Raw genomic sequence first — 26,361 nt, forward strand, 5'->3', positions numbered from 1 at the left:
AGATTTCATGGTCTCCTTGTATTTGTTTTTCAACTGAATTGCCGAGTGAATTCTGTAGCAAAAGTTGTCAATGTGGCAAAAAGATGGGAAGGCAAATTGGTTTTCATCCACTGCTAATGACATTAATTACAATACGCAATAAGTAGTTTTGCCAGAAGATGGCAGTGTGAGCTATGTTTTCAAAATAAATTCAATAAATTTATCCCGAAACTCTCCAGAGCTTCAGCTATTTGGGAAAATAATGGGCAGAAATTTCAGTCTCTAGATGCAAGTAGAGAGATTTCCACAAAAGAAAACACTTGTTGATAATAAATGTATGAAAAAGATGGTTTTAACAAGCGGATTGGCGAATATTTGCTGTTATCCTACACCAAAGGAGGAGGAGGTGGAGGCTGAGATGGTGTTGCAGGAGGGCAAATGAGAGGCTGACGACATAAACTGACCTGCTGCCTTGTTTGAAGATCTCACCTGATTGCCATGTTATGCGGCCTTTCCTGTCTAAAATAACTGTTCAATGCGACCAGAAATACCAAAACCATTAGCAGATCACCACAGGCTGTTGTGGTAGCGCATCGGGTCATTCTCTGGCTCGGATCTTCAAGAGATTCTGCGAGCAGCGCATCAATAACCCCTAAACATAAACCCCATCTCTAGCATGTGTGTGTGTGTGTGTGTGTGTGTGTGTGTGTGTGTGTGTGTGTCAGCATGATCCACATCCCTACTGAGTGCCGCATTTGTTATTCCAGGCAGGAAAGCGATATCATCAACACCGAAATGAATACACATCATGATACAGGACAAGCTTGTAGTTTACTGCACAGTGGTAGTAATAGTAGTATCTCCTGGATGGTATTGTGCAAACAGCAAGTAGTCTATTTCCACTCAGGATGCAGTTTGTCAACATGGTCACACATGCAGAGATAATTTGTGATTTGTATTTATCTAAAATGGGATTAAGGCTGGGAATACTACCACACAACGAGCGAGTGCGGAAGCTTTTTTGTGAGTGATGGCATCCAGTATTTACGTTCTGGTTTAGCGGGAATCCCAGAGAGAATCTTTAACTTTTCTTACGGAAGCACGCAAGGCTGCCATGTATCTCACTTGTGTGCGATCGAAGAGAAACTTCCCCGATATGTTTTTGATAGAGGTGAAAGGGCTCTTTGGGTCCGGGAGATCTGACCCTGTTACACCCCCCTGACGGCAGAAACAGCAAATCTGCAGATGTGTCATATTCACCCAGAACAAGAGAAATTCTAACAGCTCTACAGGTTATAAAGGTCTGCCAGCTGTGGAGCCAAACACTTACAACTGTACACTGTGTACAACAGTACACGCGCCATATGGTGGCATCATTTAAGTGCAAAATCAGGTCACCAGATGCGAGAATGATCCAAAGGCACCGCTCGTCTGGGAGGATTCCTCAACACTTCTTGAGAAGTCGCATTTTTATTTCCCATCATCATTACCATCACCATCATCATCATCATCATCATCATCACAATCATCAACACTGACCAGCACGGAACTGGTGAAGCAGCTTCTGGCAGCAGGTAGAAACTGGAATGAGGTGATTTCAGGTTTGTTGTTCAAAACGGCAAACTTGTTTATTTGGATCAACTGACTTTCAGCCCAAGCGGTAAACATTGTTGGTGTTCCCTGTCAGAAATAATCCTTCCCTTTATTCATAGAACAGTAAATATTGCGAGCAAATCCTGGAGAAGACAACAAACCCAGCAAGATGGGCTATGTTGTGATAAATCACCAATGCAATTCATACGCTGCCAGTAATAAATAAGACTGCTAAAATAAGACAGTATTGGGGGAAAGCAAAGAAAAAAAAAAAACTAGGCTTGAAATCAACTGGAAGGTGAAGCCAAACGAACAACCTAGCTTAGGAACAAATAACAGCAAACGATTAGGAACAAAATCAATATTATACCTACATGAAGCTTGATGATACTGAGAATGCCATTAATCAAAGTTAATTCTGGGAAATGAGGAAGAGTTTTAACCTAAATTGACCCCAAGCATTACCAAGCTAGACGGCTGGTCCCATCTCCACCGGGATTCGCACTCAAACTTTTACCGAGCGAGTTTTTCATGAACATATATTCTCAGACACGTCTGTTCACATGTGAAAAATAAAAACAAATCCATGTCAAAACTTACCAAGTAACATTTAACTGTATATTCTGATATCAATGTATTCATCAAGTCAATTTCCATGTCTTTTTTTTCCAAATCCAGCTTTGGAAACTGACACTTTCAAATTCCATGACATTTCAAGACCATGCGAGCTCCGTCTCTATTTTAAAAACTTATAGGAACATTACTTCGATTTCAGGTTGAGATTACTGGATTGTGAATTTTTACTACATCCCTCCCCCTCCATCAATGACTACACCCTCCATCAACTTTGGAGAAAATCCGCCTCGTACTTTTGGCGTAATTCTGCTGACAGTCAGACAAACGTCACCCAAAAACACGACCTCCCGTGGTGAAGGTAATTAGAAATGCAGGGTGCAGTGTTAATGACATGGTGTTACAGTCGGGGTGGTTTGAAAGGGCTAATTGGTGGAAACACACCTGTGACTTGAGTTTTCCAAATCAAATCACACATGACTGATCAACGGACCGTTTTGATTAAAAAAAATCGAATTGGCTTCCACCAAAACTCACAGCCCCACTGATCAAAGTATGTACCCTTCACACTTGAATTAACAAACACGTAGCTCACACAACAAAAATGTAAAGATATTCACTTGGTTTATTGATTTTCAAGAACACTTTGGACTTTCTCAATGTATGGTTAAATCAATGTATTTTAAAAAAAGCTGTTAAACGTGGAGACAAGAGGTGTTCCTTGAGGTTGCAATTTAAGTCGGAATTTATTTAATGTGTATATAAATTAACCTGCCTCACTTGGATCGATGTGCTGCTCCTGGCTTCTCCTGAAAATCTTTACTGCAACAACTGAACGCAGCAGAAGTACTAGCGGTAAATAGGAGGAAAAAGTATCTCATAGTTGGTGATAATAATATATCTGAACAAGGGTTACCTTGGGATAACTGCTAAATGCGCTGACAAGAAAAAGAACTTCAAATGTGACACCAACGGAACTGGAAAGGTATTTCTGTAAGTTTTTTTTCCCCCCAAAAAGAAAAAAGGAAATATGTCACTTATCTCCGGGAAAAGTCATTTCCTAATTGCTGCCATTAAAACGTCAATAAAAATGCTCAGAATTTGTGTCCGTAAAGGGCATCTGGGAACATCTACAAAGACCTACATACACGCAGAGAGAAGGACTGACAATGGTTGTGTCTCGCACCGCATCGATTCCTCTAAACCATTTATTCTGTGTTAATAGGACTGTCTCAGGGACACTCTGGCTCTATCATCCATCTCTCCTCTTCCTCCATTCATCTGATCCCCACCTCCCCTCTGCTCGCACTCTTTCTGTAGGCATTTAAAGACCTTGCGTCTTTGCATCCTGTTGTTTTAAAACACTTGGAGAAGTTATTTCAGCATTCGGTAGATGATCTTTTCACAAAATTTTAGCTTTCTATTCAAGGAGCTCGTATTTGTGAGGGATATAAACCTCCAAGTACGAAGAATGCTCTGGGATCGCTGCCTTCCAAAGCCGTTACTTTTACCTCTTCTGTGTTAGTTGAAAAAACGAAAACTCTGCCATTACATTTCCTCTCTAATCAGAAGTCTGTTTCACCTCAGTGGTTCTGGTTGACAACATGGAAGACAAGCTGTTGTGATTCTGGAGCAGGAAGAATGACGTAATGATACAAAGCTGATTGAAAATCTGCAGTTTCTCTTTCACAATAAAATGTTCGGCATCTCTCATCTGACCTGAACACATTTTGTGATGTAATATGCCCCCGCGTTATCTACTACGAATATACAGATGATATATACACTCATGCTTTTAGTGCAGAGTTCAATGATTTTGTCTCACTTAACAAGTGCATTTGCAGAGTAAAGAGTAAATCGCCTTTTATTGGAATTATTTTGAATAAAACTGTAAAAGGAGAGCACAATTAGAAGCCAAAATATACATGATAATTATTTTTTAATGATTTTTTTTTTTAAACAGAATTTGTAAAATGTGCCTTTGCAGAAAGGAGTGGGATAAGAATATGCTGATGGCTTACTGTCAACAATCTGCTGATGTTCTTTGCTATATAATTAATAAACAATGCTTTAGTGAAACAAGAAAAGAGAGTTGAGCCAGAAGGCAAAGTTTAATCTAAAAGTTGGTCTTGGCTCCTACTCTCACCCGTGGTCATGACCAAAAGAACAAGACAGAGAGAAGCGTTTTCTTGGAAGTGCGGCTGGTGTCTCCCTCGGGAGGAAGTTCAGAGGAGACCGCGGATCCGACCTAAGAGCAGATAGAGGGACCATATCTCTATGCTGGCCTGGGAACGCCTCCATGTGACTGGAGAAAAGCTTGGAGTTTGGGGTGCCCTGCTAGAGCTGCTAACTCTGAAACTGGACTTCTGGAAAAGCGGTTGAAATTGGAAGGATGGATGATGGATTGATGGTTTTAGTTTAAGAACGAGAAAGTGATGATAGAGTAAAAGAGGAAAAAACATACACTTTGCAAGGTGTTTGTCTGTGTGTGTGTGTGTGTGTGTGTGTGTGTGTGTGTGTGTGTGTGTGTGTGTGTGTGTGTGTGTGTGTGTGTGTGTGTGTGTGTGTGTGGCTGGAGCTCCCTGGTCTGATCAGACCAGAGCAGAGTACTTCCCTTTGATATTGACTTGCAAGAGACAAAATCCAGCATTCCAGGCCCCACACTCATGTTAAATCCTAAAAGCCGTCCCTCTGAAGCATTATAATGTTTGACTGAAGTCTATATGACAGATTTTCAACTTAAAAAAAAAAAAATACCTCATTTAGTTTTCTGTTGACATTCCTTGATGAGTAATTCCAGCACCATCAGACAGAATTCTATAAAAGGAATTAATTTCCCTGCAGCGATCAATAAAAAAAACTAACCTCTGTCCTCCTTTTACTTTAGCGTTAGCCTGCCTGTTCTATTACTATCATTCTCAACATCCATCCATCCATTGAATCAATTTGCATACCGCAGATGCTTCCTGTCAGGAATCTGGTATTGCTGGAGCATTTGTCATGATCCAGAGAGTTTTGGTAGAAACACATGCAGCAGCTGTGGCGGTGTTTGAGGAAGGTATAGGCTATAATTTATCCTTAAGCACAGTCCATAAACCATTCTTCCTTATATCCGAATGCGACAGGAGGAAATTTATCATGGATGCACACATGTATGCACAAACACACATGCAGCCTAGCTCTGCTGAAAAGGCATTCTATTAAAACAGGAAAAGGTGCAGAGCTAGTCAGATCCCCAGCTAAGAAGTCACCCAGCAAATAATTTATGAACGTAGACGCCAACACATCCTCTTTCCCTCTAAAACACACATACACACACTCCCTCACACACACACACACACACACACACACACACACTCCCTCACACACACACACACACACATTCACGACACGTTTGATTTACTCCCGGGGCGTTTTAAGCATGCTTTTTATGCAGACGAGCTTTGTCATATTTCAGAGGCGGTGGCGCTGTTCAGATTCACCTTTTTTCCATTACACCTCTCAGAATTTCAACTCCAAACAAAGCACAAACAAACAACTTTTCAGCTGGCTCACATGGAATTCCAAGACAGAAAAAAAATTAATAAGAACTGTGCAGAGTATTTGCAGATGTTCTATTTGAGATAGCAGAATGAAGTGTCACGTTTCACTCGCTAACGTTTAAAATGTTTGAGCATTACTTCGTGACGCCGAGGTCAACGGTTCGCCAAGGAGGTTGTGTTTTCACTTGGTTTGCTTGTTTGTTTGTCTCTCAGCAGGATTAGTCGAAAACTACATGGATGATTTTTCCAAAACACAAGGGTACACGGGTGTGTACTGTATGTGTGTATGTGTGTTTATGTGTGTGTGTGTGTGTTGAGTGGGTTAAGGAAGAAACCATTAAATTTTCATTGGTTATTGGGACATCACATGCTCCGACTGCTCAACATTGAATTTTACACTTGAGTGCCCAGAATTCTGATGCTGGTTGAATTTTACAACTACAGTAATCTGATATTCATTTCAACCCGATGGAAGGAATCTTGACATTCAGAAATGGACTTAGGATCCCCCCTGGGTGATCGAGACCACGAGGGGCCGGCTCTGACGATGCGAATTTGCTATAGCGTGTTACTACTATGATTATGTTTGGAATTTAGGGTTGAAAGACCTCATTTATGTGAGACTATACCTCATTTTTGTGTTCAAGAGAGCAAAAATATTTTTTTGAGGGTTACATTTTGAAGGAAGTGACCAAAAACTAAATTTCAATTGACCAGACATTCTCATATGCTGCTGTTTGCACGCTTTTCGGTGCATATTTCTGTTTAAACAAAAGGCATCAGCTGATGAGGCGATCCTTCGATGTGGCCCAGTGTGTTTGTGCGTATCCAGAGGACCCTGAAATGTGGTCACAATCTCAGGAAGCACTCAATGTGTTCAAAAGTGAATTTGAGGCTGTCATATTGTGATTGAATTGTTCAGGGTGGATGGAGGTACCAGGTCTGAACAGGCTGTTTTAATGCATCACATGTAATAATCATTATTGCCGACTTAAAATGGGTCTTCATCGAAACTGATGACAATCAGCTGCGAATTGAAGAAAAATGCAATGGCAGAGTACATTTGATAGTGTTGGTACATTGGTGTGTGTGTGTGTGTGTGTGTGTGTGTGTGTGTGTATGTGTGTGTGTGTGTGTGTGTGTGTGTACCCGCTATCTGTAAAGAGGAACTCGAGGTGAGTCATGTAGACCTCCCACAGAGGAACACTGTAGCGTTTAGCCAGCGACACTGAGATTCTGTACACGCTGTCATCTAATGTCCTTAAAAACACAAACAGAGAGGAAGAAACATAATGATCAAATGTCGTCACATTAAAACAGTGATGAGACATCCCTCCCACTCACATGCATGTGTGGTAGAAAAATGAAGGATGTTTCAAACCGAATAAAGCAGATTTCATGAACCACCGCACAGTTTAGCAGCTATGGGATCATTTAAATTATTACCAGTAATATGACCGCAGAGCAAATGATGCTCCGCACTTACTCGGTGAGGCCGAGGATTGTCTCCTTCTTGTAGTCAGAGTCGGAGCTAAAGCGCTGGACATCCACACCTCGTCCCAGTCCTTGCAGCACCTGTGCCTGGGTGAAGTCCGTCAGACGCTCGTTGTAGACCTGCAACTGGCCGATCAACTTCTGCAGCTCCTCCGGCCAGTCCGAATACGCCGACACGTGCTGGGTGACCAATCGAATCAGCTCCTTTGGGTCAGCCTGCGAAACGGACAATATCTGTTACACTTACAGAGAAACAGCGACTGAATACCTGAGTTTATATTGGAAGAATCACACTGACTATTGCTAAAAGCAACATTACTATGATGCCAACTTGTCTGAGCACAAGGAAAGAATTTAAGTCGCTGATTTGACATTAAAAGCATTTAAGCCTCATTAACACACGCAGCTTCTCCCAGAAATCTTCCTGCATTTTAACTAGAAAGAGTCATATATGAATGAGAGCCAGAATAGATTCCCCGGAAAATCTGCACTGCCAATTTCCCACCTCTACACTTTCACAAATATTTCCCAGTAAATTACTGAGAATATCTTTTCCGCACACCGATAGAAAATTTCCTGGCCTGCACTCTTTCACGGGTTGGTACATACATGGCAGTGCCAGTAGGTGGAGGAACAGTTATAGGCCCTTCCCTGTAATCTTCCTGCTTCCATTCACATCACAGCCTTCCCATCATATAGTCTGTAATATTACCAGGTACTGAGGTAGAAAATTGGTGAAGTGGAGATTTCAAAGTAAATGTACGACTCCTTGCTGGGAAAATGCTGGGACACTTATGGGAAAGGCTGCCATGTGTGACGGGACTTCTTGCCCCACCTAAACCCGGCGTTGCCATTAAATGTGTTTACGGCGGCAAGGTGGGAATGTTCTGGAATGGACCTACATGTGTCAGTGGTGAAAATCATGATTGGTGCCTGTATTACTTTCGCAGTAATTTACAGGAAACAATGCATGAAACAGGCTTGAGAGTCCAAGCATTTGTGAGATGAAAAATTCTATCAATTTCCATCCAAATCAGAGTGTCAGATGCAGCAAAGGCAGAGGGACGCCAATGTCGATCACGTCTTGTTATCAAAAATTTTCCAACTCTGTTGATAACCGTGCAGAGAAGATCTCAAGAACTTTCTCATGCTGTCTCTATGGTTTGTTTGCTTTCAAATGCGTTTATTCCTGCGAAGCCATAAAGGAAGTGCACGACCGCTGCTTAAACCACGTTTGACCGGTGTAAACCCCTCTAAATGCTTATCATTAAACTGTGTCACACACTGAGCTTCAAACACCCTGCGCTCTGTGGCATCTAAAACTTCACAGGTTTTTCTACCGCTTTGCCGCGACAAACTAATGAGGCTATTTTTAAAAAATAGCTGTAATTTTCACAAAAAAAAAAAAAAAATAATCGGCAGGAAAATGTAGGGGCTAACCAGCAATCCTGGCCTTACATCTATTATTTTGCTTTGAGGAAGATATTCAGTGCTGCACCTGAAAGCAATTCAATATGCCCCTTTACAGAATACGGATAAATGTACCAAGAAGCATAATTGCTAGTGTGATTCAGGCCTGTGGGGAATTTGATGGCGGAGATGCATTTATGAGTGTCATATGAAGGGAGAAGGAAAAGAAGGTGAATACTGTATCTCTCATATCACCTCTGCTCTAATTAAATGAGCTCCGGACTTAGGCTTTTTTGTGTGTGTGTGTGTGTGTGGGGGGGGGGGTATCTTATATGCTGTCACCGAGCAGGATGAGATAGTTTATTTGTTGATCTCATTTGCATAAGGTAATTATGGCTGCTGGAAATGTGTGAGCTTGAAAACAAAGTTGTGGGTGTGGTTGTGTGCCTGTGTGTCTGTCACAGAAATTCTTTTCCTTTTTCACAGTGTGTGTTTGCCTGCACGTGTGAGAGAGAACGTACACACACACGTGTGTGTGTGTGTGTATATATATATATACATATATGTACATACATATGTACACATATATGTACATACATATGTACACATATATGTACATACATATGTACACATACATGTACATACATATGTACACATACATGTACATACATATATACACATACATGTACATACATATATACACATATATATATACATATATACATATATGTACATACATATATATATACATACATATATGTACATACATACATATATGTACATACATATATGTACATACATATATATATACATATATACATACATATATACATATATGCACATACATATATATACATACATATATACATACATATATACATATATACATACATACATATATACATACATATATACACACACACACACACACACACACACACACACACATATATGTGTGTCTTTAGAAGTGAAGTTAGCTGCAGTCATGGCAGCAGAGTTCAAAAGCAGGACATGAAGGGGGGAGCAAGGGGAGGCTGCAGAGAGGGATGATTATTGAAAGTATGAAGAGTTGTAAACTGGGTGGAGGGAGGGGAGGGGAGGGGCAGGAGAAGTGAGTAGAGGAGAAAGAGAGAGAGGCTTTGGAGTCAGTCTTTGCAGTCCAAAATGGCTGTACATTAGCAAAGACCACACTTCCTTTTTTTTAATCCTTCTTATCCAATTTATAGCTAATTTTCTTTCATAAGATGTTAAAAATCCATTTCATCATAGGGGAGAGAATATATAAACTGTAAAACAGGGATTATTTCATAGCACAGCTGGGAGCTCTCCCTCTCCCTGTCTCCCTCTCTCTAACTCCCCCTTCAGCTATTCCACTGTTGCCACGGGCTCTTTTCTCTTTACTCCTCTCCACCCTGTGATGCCGCTAATGAGGGAACAGTGTAAAAATAAAAAGTTTATGTCTCAATCTAAAATGTCTCACATTTCAGTCATAATTTTCCACATTATTATGCAATATTATGAAGTTACATAACAAAACGTTGCAACCATAAAATGTGCCTATTTCAGGCTGCGTGGTTAAATCCGTGATAAAAGCATACTGTTGAAGCCCTTTAACTTTCATCAACTTTATATTTCAGTGTGGCCTGATAAGTACCTTGGCACCTTGCATGGAATGTGTGTGAGTGTTTGTGTGTGTGTGTGCGTGCGCGCCATGTGCTTTGAGTGCAGTTAAGGTGGAAAGCTGCGAGATAAACCGAGCCAATGAAGTTTATATATATATATATATATATATATATATATATATATTATATATATCTTTTACCACAATACATATTAACTCCATTCTCAGCATCCTCTTTGTACAGAAGTGTAGAAGTGTGTAAAATCAAACGTTATACCTGTATCACAGATGTAGATGAATTCCAAAAGCAAAATCTTTCAACCATTTCAAAAATACAGCTAAGAAGTATTGTATAATTTGCCATTAGACTGAAAGAGTCTTCAGGGTCTGGGATCTACAAATATGATCCAGATCACGTCTTAAAACTAATCACTGGTTCCTTGTAATCTTATCAGTCCTTCCATCAAATTCCATCAAAATCCATCCATTTGACTTTAAGACATCCTGCTAACAAACTGACTGACAGCCACATGGAGGTAGAGGTAAAAAAAAAACAACAACAAGAACAAAAACAACAATGTGGCAACTGAAATCTTTACCAATTAAATGGTGAAATGCTAACTCTAGCATGCTACCAAGCTCAATCTTAACGTCTTCATTGAGCGTTAGCATTTTCTAATTGCTGCAACTGCTACAAAGAACAGGTAGCTTGTTTTAGACCTCTGTCCTGAACCGGCACCGTAGGCTGGATTCAGAAAGAGCACCTACGCTAGGCTGTACCCTCACAATTCCTCCAAATCTTTTTCCAGTTCATCTCCTCCTCCGGCCTGAGCTCCTTTAGGTGATGCAGTTATTTCATGGCTTGCTCCTTTTCAGCTCCTCAAACGCTCACAATGGCGCGGAGTTCATTGCATCGGCTACAGACTACAAGGGGTTAGGTTCTGCTAACATTTGATCAAGAACTGTGCCCCAATAATAGGAGTAGATCAAAAGTGATGAACTGAGAGAACAATGAGATATCCAGATGTATTTGAAGACATTTCATTCAAATCCACAAAAAAAAAAAAAAAAAAAAAAAATCAACCTGAGTGGCAATGGATGAATCAAATATTCATTATCTGGGGACCATGACTGCCTGTGCAACATTTGTTGGAGTTCCATCCTGTAGTTGCTGACAGACTTCAGTGTGGACCAAAGAGTTTGCCCAGTCAGAAGCCTGACAGAAAACAACAAAAGCACTGTCATCCCTGGAGCCCCACCACGAGCAGAAAACCGTGGTAGCTCTCTACCTTCCGATTAGTCTGGCAGGCCAAGAAAAAAAAACAAAAACGAACAAAGCCATGTTTTACAGTGTTGCAATCCAGTGGAACTGCTCGACCTACCCTAGTTCATCACTCTCTCTCTCTGTGTGGTAAAGATCACAGGGGTTATAAAGAAACCCACGTGCTTTTTACCTCTCAGGAGAGTAAGATAATAATAATAATCTTAATGAGTTGTATTTATGTTATGCTTAACACTTAGCTTTACAGTCAGTGGACTCATTAGCACTAATTTTGCAAATGGTGTAAACAGTATGTGAGGATAATTGGGTGGAATGCAAAGGGGAAAGAAACCAGCATCAATTCTGAAAGAATAATGACTTCATAAACAGGCTCAGCTGCACTCTTGGTCACAATCCACCATGGTGGGGACTGATCAGAGGCGAGATAGACGCCAGGCAAGAAGACACAGACAAGAGGATCGGGAGTAAGTTAGCAGTCAACTTATCTACTCAGAGTTTTAGAGGCTGCTTAGTCTCAAACATTCACAGTCAACTGTAGTGGTGCATTTAGAGAGCATATTTATCTAATAGGGTCCTTTCTGTAGCCACTCTGCTCTACAGGGCTCCCAAGGGTAAAATATAGAGTACTAATGATCCTGGTACAAGGGTACAATTTGTACAAGTGCACACAATTTATACAAAAAGAGAAAAAGTCATTGGGTTCATGTTGCTTTTCTATGAAGGGGACATCATTCAGTCGAAGTCATTATTCCACTCAGTTCAGCACTGGGCATTTGGGCAGGCTATGCAAAATGTCACTGTAAACTAGTGCAGTTTTATCAAGAAATCTTAAAGTCCCCCTCCGGTTGCCAATGTATTTTTCTTCTTGCTCCTACTGCTGGATGTTTGAGCGTCACGGAGCAGGAAGACGTACGTGTTTAACATCACAGGGCTGTTTTCATATTCACTGGTGAAGTCTACTTTTTTCCACCGATGTAAAAACTATCTCTCGATACCAATACTGATTCACACACCGGATATTATTACTGCTGCTGGCATTATGCGTATTAAGGGTTTGTCACGAGTCTGTCATTAACAGAAGCAAAAATATTAAAATGTATTCCAAAGCAATTTATTTGAAATGTACGTATGGATTGTTGATTTATCTTGTATCTTGTGTTTTAGGCTGGAGCCGATCCCAGCTGCCTTTGGGCGAGAGGCAGGGTTCAACCTGGACAGGTCACCAGTCCATCACAGGGCCAACACATAGAGACAAACAACCATTCACACTCACAGCCACACCTACGGTCAATTTAGAGTACCAACCTGGAACCTTCTTGGTGAGAGGCGATTCTGCGAACGACTGCACTTTCATGGTGGTGTTTTAGTGATTCTAATATGGTTATTATGGTGTTTTTTTCTGCACAAACAATGTCAGATACACATTATAGTATTTAAGAATATCATTGTGTACCTTTTTTGTGAACTGTCCTGATCTTTGCTCAGAATATTATTCCATTGGAGTGAGTGCTCCTGTAAACTTTGCATCTCTGAACCAAAGTCTTAAAGTCGACAGCCAAACTAGACCACTGGGATCGCCTTAAGGGAAACTTTTACTTCTCAGAAGATCTTCATGAAGAATACAAATTAAAGGAAGATCATCCACAACCATGATTTGTGGGAATTCATCTCAGAGCTAACGTTTGTGATGAGGCGCTAAGGGTTTTTTCTGCATGTTACACTTTAAAAGTCATACTCGGTGTGTACTTTGTGAGCACGCAAGCATGTTTGTGATCAGTACTCAGAGAGAGCATGGCAATGAGACGGCAAAAGACAAATAACCAAGTGAAACATCTCAGTCTCTTGACTACAGAATCGTGGCTGCGCATTTGCGGCAACAATTACACGCAAGCATTCTTACACACGTGCACCGAGCGCGAACACACACGCGCACCGAGCGCGAACACACACGCGCGCGTAAAAAAAGTCAAAAAAACGTTGGAGAGCAGGTAAACAGACCTTAACACTTACATAAACACGGGGTGTTGTGCTATTTTGTGTAAACACCAGCAGCAGAACAATCACTGTAAAGTGCGCTTCTATTTGGCAAACAAGCACTTTAGTCAGCATAATGAAAACTTCCAGTGCGAGCAAGTGGATATCGGCTCATTAAATCTGGGGGAATAATGGAAAACCAGCCTCCATGTCCCTGAGCCTGGTGCTGCTCCGTCATGCCTGGGAGTCGTAATCGGAGCGGAAAGTGTCAGTTAAAGGCCTTTAAAGTCAAAATGAGTGGCAGAATCTTCAAGAGGCAGGGAGCTGAACGTTGTAGCCTTCTGTGCCTTATGATAGCAGACAGCTTGACAGGACTATAATTTTTTAAAAAAAGTTTAAAATGTACAGGAGTGAAAAAAACATACAGATTGTGCATGATAGCGGGTAAGCATGGCTGCAACATCCTAATTTACCAAACATATATTGTAAATGCTGAAATATATTAAAGTGGGACCGTCAGCTTATATTGCTTTATAATAGAAAATGTCAACTTTTACTTCTCTAATGATACAAATACTTAAAGTTCAAACAACGATGGCTCAAAACTTTTGTGTTGAGAGGCTTAAATAATTAGTGTAATGACATGAAAAATGAAACGCAGTAGTGCATCGTATCAACAAGAGCGTTGCGTCACATTCATGACAATTTACAGTGCTGGAACAGTAACAGCGGAGTGAGCATCGACTATCGCCCAGCTAACTTGAATGTGTGCAAATCATTTCTGTGACAGCCTCAACTGTGAGAAACCGCCGCGTCATTCGCTGAACTTTCCGAGACGAGGCTTATAGTTCCGAAAGCGTTGCAATAATACACGAAAAAACCCATCAAGATTGTAAAGTGGTATTACAGTGAACATTTCCCTCCAATGTGAACACGCTTGAGCACGGCTAGCACGCTGCAACTTTATGCCCAAGTTACTTATGGAAAGAACACAACAGCTGCTATGACACTGCCAGCTGTTCATGGTAGTATTTGTTCTACCAGAGGATTAGAGCTACCTGAATGTTAAGTAAATTTCTCTTTTTATGCTAGTAAGAACAACAGGTCAGTCCCCCCAGCATTATTCAACCACCCCTCCCCACTCACCAGGATCTGAAGGACCAGGATTCAAACAGCTTTTCTAACAAAGCTGACTGAGGCTTCTATTTTTATGGGTGTCTGAACACATGGAATTGAGGGTCTATGTGTTACTTCTGTACCTGCTCTTGACTTAAACACTGACCTCAGAAACAAAACTGGGCCCTAAAGCTTTGCTAAGTGTGCCTACTCACCGCTTGTTACACTCCCGACTTCTAATAGTTACAGTTGGATGAATCAAATACAGCGAGCAAACTTCCCCGTGGGGATTAACTTAATCCATACATCGCCGTTGCATTTAACTAAGATTAATTTGAGTAATGAGAGTAAACAAATGAGGTTTGGTCAAATGATTTCTTTGAAGCTGCTTCATGGAGAAATGATACCTGATCCGTTTTATTAACAGGCTTTTAGGACTGTAAGTGGAGGGCACAAGCAGTGCATAGTGTAGATCACGTACAGTGTTGATGTCATTCTGCAATGAAAGCGATGGAGCGAGAGAGAGGCACAGCCTTGCAGAGTACTTTTATACCTTTTCCTCCAACTTTCAAAACCTCTTCAGTGTAGAGAGGAAACACACTGTTGATTGAGGCTTTAAAAACACATCAAACACCTCAACGAAACCTTTAGAGAATACCGTTCCTATTTGCAACTAAATGACTTCGGGGGCCCGAGTGTTTGGTGTCTTATTGCTTGAGTATGAAATTATGTGATAGTGACAAGAGAATTGAAAGAGTCTGAGAGTTATTGAGACGCAGTGTTACTGCTCTTCAAGTGGAGTGGGAAACACTTGGAGACAGCTTGACACACAAATAAACCACCCACAGTCGCACAAAAAAAAAAGAAAGAAAAGCATCTAGCACCTCAACACTCAAATAGGCTGACCTGAAATTACACAGTACACACACACACACACACACACACACACACACACACACACACACACACACACACATCAAGCACATATATAAGAATTTACACTTGATTAAGCAACATGTTCCCCTCTCCCAAAACTCATTTGCATTGCAAATGAAGCCAGCGCGAGATGGCGAAACACACATGCGCGCACCATGTCATACATATTTGAAATTAAATATTGCACGCTGCACGATGTATGCCCTTAAAAGATAAGAGGAAGCAAGAGAGCTAAAGGATGCACAAGAGAATGTATGAAGCATGCACAGGCAAGATATTATTGTCAAATGAGTGGCCCTAAGATTTGACAAGAGCAAGACAGGCCTATAGGGGGGAAAAAGGAGTTTAGGGTAGCAGAGAAACAACAAACAGTACCACAATGGGGACAGAGAGAAGCTGAATGGAGACACATAAAAACAGAACTGTCATGCCAACAAAGAAATTCATTAAATTTAACTGACAGAGGGAAAAAAAAAATGAAGAGGATAAGAGAGAAACAAAATGTGAGGCTAAAATACAGAATACTGGAGAAGATTTTTTTTTTTTTTAAAGGAGAAAGATCTGAGGGGTTGAAGGGTTTTCTTGCTTCACTCAGAGTAAAAGTTACCACTACCTCATCAATAAAAGCTGAGTAAAGGAAGGACCTGGAATAAAGGGACGACAAGCTTTCCCTCTAAAAAGAAACAATTTCAAAGGAAATTATCAAAATGAAGAAACAAACTAAAAAGTGTAAAGCAGAAGCTGTATGAGTTAATGAACTTGAACTTCACTTGAGGCAGCAGGGTTGTGGACTGATTACTGCCATTAGGATGCAGAATCTAATTCTAAGCTGTCAAGACCTCACAGGATGTGTGTGTGTGTGTGTGTGTGTGTGGGGTGTTGCGGATGACTTGTGTGTTTGTACATTTGTGCACAATCCTTATGTTGAATGTCAGCTGGGACCCACTTATCCACTTCTGCTGGCCTCTTTCTTTTTCTCCAATCTTTTATTTCAACATTTTACCTGCCTTCTTCCACCTTGGCTAAAACCCCATGAGAGCCACAGTGCACTCAAAGAAAAGGTCAGAACCATTTCTTTTCTTATTCTCCGTCAATCAACACCCCCCCACACACACACACACACCACCACCACCACCACCACACTGCATTTACTGAAAATTTCAATTCTGCCGAAATCGACATTTATGACAATGTGTCAGAATATTCAACACCATTACTGGATTATAGATTTGAGAATGGTAAAATTTCATAAAATGAAAGGAGTCCAACAGCGAGACAATTTAGCCATATATTAAAACAAATAATGACATTCTCCACTTATTTGACATGTTTTTAACTGAGGAACTGTTTTCCGAGTTCATGCCATATTGAAGACTGGACTGCCACCTACATCACTGCAATTGTTTCTAGGTCTCCACTTCGCCAGGAACAATGTGCTCCAACCAGCCAAACAGTGTTTCATCATTTGAACACTGATAGCAACATTTGTGCCCTAAAATTATCATCTTTGTGATTATTCATAAACCTTAAACCTGTGCAAAGTGTTTTAACTTCCAACTTGAAGCATTCTAACTCCACTAGTATGAGCTTAGATACATTTCTATGCCATGACACACTAATATATACTTCTACAAAATTGGTGGTCACTGTTTTCTTTTCCAGGTTTCTACATCAAAATCTGGATTCAGAACAATTTCAAACTGCTCAAATAACTATGTTATCTTGATTTGGCATCGGATTATCCAGCAACTGAAAAAATTCCACATCTGTGAGGGTTTTTGCCAGGTCTGACAGCTCTATCAGAACACACAAAACTCTCATGGCGGTTGCCACTGCTGCTGTTACCTCTGAGATCTCCTCAAAAGCTTTTCATACCAACCCGCACACTGTTTTTGTCCTCTAAGTCGTCTGATAACTAACACAATAAAAGCACAGCTGACAGCCCTTTAAAGCAAAAATGCTCTTATTAGAGCAAGAAAAAAAAAACCTCAACCGAGCATCCATGTACAGTTTGAAAACTTTACACCTTTTTATTAATGTTGCTGTTTTAAGATGCCAAGTATTTCTGACAAGACTTAATTTGTTGGAAGCATCTAGTATAAGTTATTAATAATGCATCCTACAATAAAGACAGGAGGTAGCGTGTTTTACTGCCTGTTCTTGATTGTGTCTCTACCTTCCTGATGACATCACTTATTAGGGTAAATGTCCAGAAGTAGATTTGTTGATAAGCAATGTTTGGATAAAGAGAACAGCAAACGTCAAGAGTGTGTGGTGAACTAACCTCATTTTCTGAAGCCAGTTGGCTAAAATACATGGACTACTATGATCCTTTATACTTGCTGCAAAATACATTCTTTGTAATCAGACTTCAATCTACCTAAGAGAACATAATCCTGGTTCTCCAGAAGGCCAGTATATTGTTTCGTCTTTGCTGTTATTTCAGTGTAGTTGTGTTGAGACTTTGTAGTCTTCAGGGTTTAGAAAAGCTCTCAGCTTTCAGAGTCATATGCTTTAAACTGAGCATACAACTAAAATACCCTCCCTTCACTCAGCAGCCAACCCTCTCAAACACAGAAATGGAACTGATATTCTTAACTGACCTGGTAGAGCGTGTGGTTTTTATCCTTGAAGCAGGGCAAGAGGCGGGTGTAGATCTGCAGGGAGTAGTAGTAGGCAGCCAGCTGGAGGGACAAGGCCGAGTGACACTGTTTCTCAAAACACCTGTTGGCATCCAGTACCTGGATGGATGGACAGAGAATAAGAAAGGAGGAGATTGTCATTCTGTCATTGCTACATTTTAAATATTAACATTGTGCTGGCTGCAGGAGAGACAAAACATCCTGAAAAATGCACAACAGGATTTTTGGAGCTCATCTAATGAATGTTTTAACTTTTTTTTTTTCTCTCGCTCAGGGATTTCAACCCTCCCTGACAAGAATTTCAGTAAATTGTAAGTCAGAACAAAAGATGCACACAATTTATTCATCATCTTAAAAAAAAAAAAATAAATAAAAAAATAAAAATCACAGCAATAATTCTGTTTGGTTATGTTTTAATGAAGTTAACAAGTTCTCCATAAATTGTTTTTATTGCGGAGGAATTCATGAACTAAACTTGAATACAGTAGTAACCACAAATAGGTTTCTCAAAAGTACATTACAACTTTCTGTTCTTCTTGAGGAACCTTGAATTGGCGGGAAGCAGTACTTAAGAGCAGGTGAGGGGAAGCCATTATGAATGTGTATGGGTTGTGTAAGCAGGCATGACAACGTGATGTGATTCTTTAGATGAACTCACAGTTACATGTCATGCTGCAACGTTCTCTCGATGCATTCTAAATTGGCACACTGATGAAACAAACTGACTACCATAATAGCTGATAGAATCGTAAGGGTTCAATAGGTGATGTGGATATACTCAATCTTTTACCTGCAGCTCACTAAAATACAATCACACTTTCACTGATGGCGAGACTAGAGTGTGTTTTTTATCTGCAATAAAGCTGTGTTTGAAAATGTGTCTACCTACCTGAGGCAGGGCCAGTAAGTAGGACAGAGCTAGCATCATGTCCCTGGGAAATGCATCATTGGCCAGCTGCAGCAACACTGGCAAGGGTGGAGGGAGGGAGTGATGGAGAGAGAGAGAAGGAAGAAAAGACTTTAACCGAAGCACTGTGGATTAACAACCAACTCTCCTGTCTGGGACGAGACTCGTCCCACGTTTGCTGAATACCAGACGACAGAGCCTGTCAGAATACACCTCACTGTGAGCCAGACAAAAGAGAGGGAGGCTGGGAAAAGGATAAAGGGTAGACAAAGTCAAGAACTGTCATTAAATCCCCCGCCTTGCTGGGCATGTTTGTATGTGTGTATATGCAGATATTGCTTTGTGCACATGTATGGTTTCTAATACAGGGAGTATTCATTATTGAAGGAGTAAGTACATATGCACTTCTAATAAGTGCACTCCAGATGGGTCCAAACTTCACCAAAGTGCACTTTAAAGTTGAGTTCCCTGAATACTAGCCTGTGCAAATCTATTGACAGCAAAGGAGAGGAGATGTTTGATTGTAAGAGCTTCATGTAACATAAGAATACAAAATCTTTTGGCGTGGTGGGGCAAAATTTCAGGACAAGTTCCGAGTTCCGTTGGTAAGAGATTTTGTAGCATCAACTTCAGAACCTGTCAACTATATCTAATGACTTGGCCTCTGCAAAGAAGGGCCAGTATTTTGGGGTTCTGGTGTAGCCAGTAAATATCTGGTCCAAGACCTTCTTGTTTCATATGCCACCAATTATATTAAAGTCTGTAGAGTAACTTAAGAGATGTTAGCATGGCGTTGAAAGACGCCAATTTGAGCAGATTGTTAAAGTTTAAAACCACTACAATGGCTATATTAAATCCTCACATTACAGCATTTATCTGACCTTGCAGTCTAGCCAATGCTTTTACTCTCTTTTGCGCTCCACATGGAGTGTTCACATGGACATAGACGAGGGCAGTCACACCTGACTGGTCAAAGCTACTCAACTCAACGGAATCCAGACACCAGAAGCCTCCCTATCCCGACATTTCATCCCTTGTCTACAGCTTCTGTATTTACAGTATATGCAGAATCTGTTTATAGGGATTAGTGTAGTATTGAGCAGGATTTGATTGAGAAGGATTTGATTCCATGCAGGTTGAAATTCTTTGATGGAGGGCAAAAAGGGGGGGGGTGCGTTGCCTGAAATATAATCCCACTACGGAGCGGTACTGTCTATCAACGATTTAGCTTTTTAGTTTATCTGCATTCATGTGCATAATGTGTGGAAGTAAGTTGTAGACATACAATTTCTCTCTAAACTCCAACTAAAGTTTCCTATCACAGCGTAAAAGAAAGTCTTGGAGCAGATATGTGCAAGCTAACATGGAGGCCCTTAAATTTGTACTTTTGTCCCCAGAGGCTGTTCAGAACTGATAGATTCTGAGATTGCCAAAGACTAACCCCATAAAAGAGAAGACAAAATGCCAAAAACCCTGAAGACATAATCAGGGTGATAAAGGATGTAATGTATAAAGGTTTGAAGGCCAATTGTGCGATAGGTTGTTGTTGTTTTTTTAGTAACATGTTGGCCAGGAGTGCTGCCATTGAGCAGGATGTGTATACATGTAAGCTCCTGTGTGTTGCGATGCTCAGCTTCTGCAACTGCAGGAGTCCAAAGCCAATTTTCCCCCAGGGAAAATAAAAGCCTTAGCTGATTTTAAGGGTACAATGAAAGCTCAAGATAGGAACCTGCGACAAGAAAATCAATGACCTTGATAACCTTGTGACAGAAATGCAAAATCTGTCGTGTTGAAAAGGTGGAGGGACGGTTGGGAACGATGGGAGCATTCTGCACCTGCCGGGACAGCAAAGATCCTGCAGCAAAAGCTACCAGTGGAAGTGGGTATGGTGGGGAACTAAAAACCAGTTTAAGCCTCAGAGTCACATAGACCTGGACCTCAACATAAGTGGGCTCATCTGTCCCTGGCACACCAATCCTGACCTGAAGCCCCATCCTGACTTATCATTCCAGGAGTTATCAACCCAAAAGATGGAACTGAGACAAGCATGGAAAAAAAGAGGAAAAGTCCAACTGGGCAGTTGAAGTCCACTTCGACCTCTCTGGCCTCTGAACATGTCACATCTGCTTGAAAGAGTAATGGGTTCTTCTTTGGCCCTGCAAGTTTTGTGAATTTTGGCCAGGTGGTTTTTGCATAATCCTGCTAACAGAAAGACAAACAGCAGCAAAAACCTAACCTCCCCTGCAGAGGTTACAAAAAGTTTTTAAAAATCCTGCTTGGAACGAGTATTATGGATTTGGGGCACAGAAATGTTATTCTACTGCCTGTAAGGCTGATGGGATTTGGAGTCTAGACAGAACTTTGGGGCGCATGGATGGATTTTATCCTGAGTTATGGCCCCAGAGGCCAAAACAGACAGGCAAACACACACACACATGCACAAACACACTTATTTTAACTCCTTTAATTTCACTAAATGAATTCCAAATATCAAAAACACACACGCTTTAGTTAATCACTCACCTACTCACTGATTCACTCACTTCGAGTAAACAGAGGGAGAGAGAGAGAGAGAGGAGATAGAGAGAGAGAGAGAGAGAGAGAGAAGTGGAGGCATACAAAATCACTTTGTAGTCTCAGACTCAAAGAGAACAAAAGCCTGAGTTGGTAATAAAAGTCTGAGACAAAATGGAACAGACAGTGAAAAGTAGAGCATGGACTCTGGAATACACAAAGAGGTGGGGGCAAAAGGAGACACACGATCACACATATGATTGGAGGTGTATGTGTGTATGCGTGGTTGTGTTTGTGTGTGTGTGTGTGTGTGTGGTTGTGTTTGTGTGTGTTTATGTGTGGTTGTGTTTGTGTGTGTTTATGTGTGGTTGTGTTTGTGTGTGCATATGTAGTCGCGTGTGAGCCAGGGTGGAGTGATGCACCAGTTTACAGAGCCATAACAGCTCTTTTAAGCAGGGTGCCCACCCTCCTCCTCCTCCCCCTCCCTCCTCTTCGTCTCGTTTTCCTCTCCCCTCCTCTCCTCTCCAACCCCCCGGGTTTCAATGAGCTACACCTCAGAATGAGCTGATTACACGCCTCTCTAAAGCTACTGATACCATCGGGACAGGAATTACCAGAGGGATAAACACACACAGAATAGATAACCCTGACTTAAAAGCATACAGTATTTTTTTTCCTTGTGTGTATGTGTGTGAGAGAGAGAGAGAGAGAGAGGAAAACAGAAAGAGTGATAAGGAGGAAACACATAGAGGAGTGGAAGCATTTTGTGTGTCTATAAACACACACTCTTGCTCCTGTGTCAGCTAAATCGGGCACATTGTTAGCAGGATGGTGAGACAGTGACTTATTACTATTTCACCTGTGCAGGCAGTGTGAAAACAACTGATTATGGCCTGATCAACATGCAGCCAATGGCAGTGTGAGACTTTAGTTTAGAGTCCGGTTTGTGTGTGTGTGTGTGTGTGTGTGTGTGTGTGTGTGTGTGTGTGTGTGTGTGTGTGCACGCGCGCACACTTCTCCACCTTACTCAGCTCAATCCCATTGAGTCACTTTCCACTTGTGTCATCATTAATTACTTCCACATTATCTGGTCCAGGTGAAAAAAAAAAATCAATATATTTATTTTCTTAAAGGCCATCCTCTAGTCTGTTTTTTGAGGACGGCCGGCATGGCGAGCCGACACAGGAGTCATTAATCGAAGGTTGTTATCGGACACCATGTAGTCCCAAACGTCTTTTCTCTTTCTTAACACGTCACACACACGGCGGCAGCTCCGAAGGGAAGGTGACTTTTAAGAAGAGAGATATTCATTTGAACGACAGCGCCAGAGAGAGAGAGAGAGAGAGAGAGAGAGAGAGAGAGATTGCTGGAATGTATGTGACCACAATTATGTGTGCGTGTTTGTGTGTGTGCATATTGAAGCGTTGGCACTCTCCATGGCCAAAGTGTGGTCCTTGTATTTCCTCAGCGCTTGTGTATTAGCATTCAGAAACAGACGCACAAGGACACACATGTTTGTGCCTTAGTTTGGTAGCAACATTGATTTTAGTGAGCAACTGTGATCTATCACACAACCTGGCCTTGATGTTCTGAACTGATATCGCCACGGTGACGCACCATTATTTACAGTTGCTATGGGATGTATTTGGTATGAATTAATCAACATGAGGCTATTCTATCCATGTTGCCGCTCCTAGCACAGTGAAGAGGACAGAGGGGAAGAAGGCAGAACTTTACTGCACTTTTTCTGAAAATACCACCGAGATAGAGCACTGGCAAACACCTCATTCTGCTTCACTTTATCTCAAAACATTCCGTTATAAATTCAAGGGGAAAAAAAGCTAAGGGACCCGATTTCCCAAATGATGCAGTGAGCAGCTCCAGGCAACTCTGAATAGTTCTTGACTTTCACTCTTGGCACCAACTATAAAGCCAAGAAGATCCTGCACAATTTTTATGACACTTATTTATTTTGATCAACTTTTCTCCACTAAAATGTGACTTCTACACTCAAACTATGACTCAATCCAAATACCAGAATGTAACCTACTAATCACTCTTTGACAGTTTTAATCAATTCTCCTTCCAATTTCAATTCTAATACGATGATTGGGTTTCACTTCACGTTTTAAGCTCTGGTACAAACAAGCTTAGTTTCAATGTGCCAGCCAACATTTCAATCACTTAATTACCAACTGCTGAGGGACAAAGTTAGACTAAAGGGCTGTGCCATATCATATTGTATAAGATACAACATCAGTACAATAATGAATTGTTACTCTAGTTGTATTTCCATTTATTTGTCAATCAAAACTTTGAAAAATAGCTCAAGAAAGAAGTGTGAATCAGGCATTCCGAGGAAACTGGTTTGAAGTGAATAAACTAGAATAAAGGAGGTTATCCTGGTCATCTTCAGGGATTTTTACAAAGAAAAGCACATTGTGAATGGCTCGGTGAGGTGCTGGTAACAGGAAAAATAATTATAAAAGAAGAAAAACCGTAAACTTTATCTCAAGGTAGAGGGAGAATTTAATGTGAACATTTTCAGCCATCGACCATTGAGATATGGAGAGAAATTTGGAGGAATGACTTTCATTTGGTGAAGTTTTAATTGTTTCATGGTGCCTGCCGGTGTTAGTGATGTCCTGTGCGGTTCGGAGACAAAGATAAAGTTTAGGAATATCTGGGAAGACGTTGACAGCAGAAACAGCCGGTCAATTCTTTGAGTTTCAGATTCCCTATGTCAGAGTCCATTTGGTTGTACTTGGGTTAGATCATGAATCCTGTGAGTACATGTGTTTGAAGTTTAACTCAAATACACAACCTGTTACTTTTTTGGGGGGGGGGGGGGGGGGGGCTAAGTGATTGTGTTTGCACTGTTCTCTCGATGGTGGTGACATGGCACTACTTTCACACTGCTGGTTCAAATCTCTATTTATTTGCCAAAAAAAAGCCAAATAGGTGTGCAGCATGATAATAATGGTGTTACCTTGCCAAAATGTACCATTTTCTACAATAGTCAAGGCGACAAATAGTCAATCAATGCTTTATGTTTTTGTATTATTATTTTCTACATGTATTATCATTTTATGTTTGAGTATGTGTAGGCGAGTGATGAGGCACGCTTACCTTCTGTAGCAGGAAACAGAGTTTTTCCTTCTGTTTTGGCTTCAGCCAATTTGCCTGTTCTCAGTAAAACTTCTGCAAAATTTTCCGGAGGAAAATCTTTGTATGTTGAATACACATCTTGACTCTACAATAAAGATGGGAAAAAGAGAGAGTCAGAAAAAGAATTACATGATACCACATATTGTACCGGGGGAAATCCCGCAAAAGAACAAGCGGATCAGAAAATGACACTGGGAGATGTAATCAAGATGGTGGAGCGTCTTCGCTCCCGGGGAGTTTGGCAGATGAGAGCTGGAGTAAACAAATGAAGTTCAGAGGAAATAAAACTTTTTTTTTTTTTAAAACACTTACATACACTCATACAGTTACATTTAAGTATTTCCCAGGTGAAAAATGAAGGCCTTACTGCTATCATAACACCGCTTCCTGTCCACCTCCTGTCCGTCTTGTTGCATTTGTCTCTTTTCCTCTCTCAATCAGCCCCCTCCCCGCTGAAACTGTTAAGGTAAGAACCAATCCCATTGATCAGCCCGCTCATAGATGGACGGACGTGGGGAGCCATTATTGGTAGACTGATGATGGAAGATGGATGAATGTTGGAGATGGAGTGGAGGAAGGTATTTGGAGAGGCCTATTAAAATGTCATGAGAGGAGATGTATCGGCCTTCTCTGTTTCCCCTCGCGTCCACTCTTTTAGCTATCCACATGATTTGTGTCTGGGAGTAAAAAGCCTCGTCATAGCCCAGGGCAACCATTTTCTAGGCATAAAGGTCAAACTACTCCTTTTCTTACTTTTTTCTCTCTTTTACTTCCATCTGTCAACATTCCTTCATTTTGAATTGTATGATTCTCACCTCGTCCGTATAATACACACGGCACCTCTACTGCTTTATATTTCCATCACATCTCCACTTAGTTTAATTCTTCCTATTTCCATATATTCTTCTTTTTCCTTTGCTTCCAGATTGCTTACTGCATTCAAATTTCTTAGCCTGAAATCAATATTAATTTTGTCTCAACACCGTTTTTGAAGGAATTTATAAGTCATAGAAAGGAGGAAAGGGGTGGGGTGTGTGTGTGTGTGTGGGGGGGATCTAATTAAATGCCCAAAGTCACGAACCTACTGAGGCATTTTTGTTGTAATTTAGGAAGGTAGCCTGAGGTAAAAAGAAATAAGGAACAGAAATGTAAAAGGAAGGAGAGAATAATGAGCCAGGAGACACAGTTTAAAGCCACTCACCGGGTCTACGTAGGCATCATCGATGAGCTCCTGATAAAAAGAGCAGCAGCCTTGATGCTCCAGGTTGGAGTTCTCACACGCTCCTTCTTGACTAGTGGCTCCTGCACCATGACCCTGTGGAGCCATCAAAACATCATTAAACTTTCACAACATGCCCACAGCACTGGCATCTTTGTCTGTCCCACAGCTCACATCCTCTCCATTTTTCTCTTTTCTTAAAAACCACGAGCCCCGCCCCCCATATTGCTGCCAAGACCAGAGAAGCCATCAATCTCCACCCAGGCATCCACCGGGCCAGTCCAGCCGCCGGCAACCGCCAGATATTGAAATATTCAACAGGCAGTGAATTATGCAAAAGATGAGCTCTTGATTGGTGTTTCTTGGATGATGCCTATCGTGTCTGTGAGCA

The 26,361-nt window shown here is 41.1% G+C and overlaps 1 protein-coding gene across 1 annotated transcript in view; it reads right to left on the minus strand.

The window, feature by feature from the left end:
• nbas (NBAS subunit of NRZ tethering complex) overlaps positions 1-26,361 on the minus strand; it is a 160,492-nt gene that overhangs the window by 61,669 nt on the left and 72,462 nt on the right. The window contains exons 38-43 of the mRNA XM_086190518.1: positions 25,953-26,066; positions 24,713-24,836; positions 19,052-19,128; positions 18,124-18,261; positions 7,174-7,397; positions 6,837-6,947 (exon numbers count right to left, since the gene is read on the minus strand). Of these exons, the coding sequence (XP_086046644.1) occupies positions 6,837-6,947; positions 7,174-7,397; positions 18,124-18,261; positions 19,052-19,128; positions 24,713-24,836; positions 25,953-26,066 (788 nt within the window). The remainder of the gene's footprint in view (positions 1-6,836; positions 6,948-7,173; positions 7,398-18,123; positions 18,262-19,051; positions 19,129-24,712; positions 24,837-25,952; positions 26,067-26,361) is intronic.

This window comes from Aulostomus chinensis, chromosome 20, assembly GCF_037954235.1.
Source record: "Aulostomus chinensis isolate RoL2024-O1b breed Wild chromosome 20, RoL_Achi_v1.0, whole genome shotgun sequence".
NCBI lineage: Eukaryota > Metazoa > Chordata > Actinopteri > Syngnathiformes > Aulostomidae > Aulostomus > Aulostomus chinensis.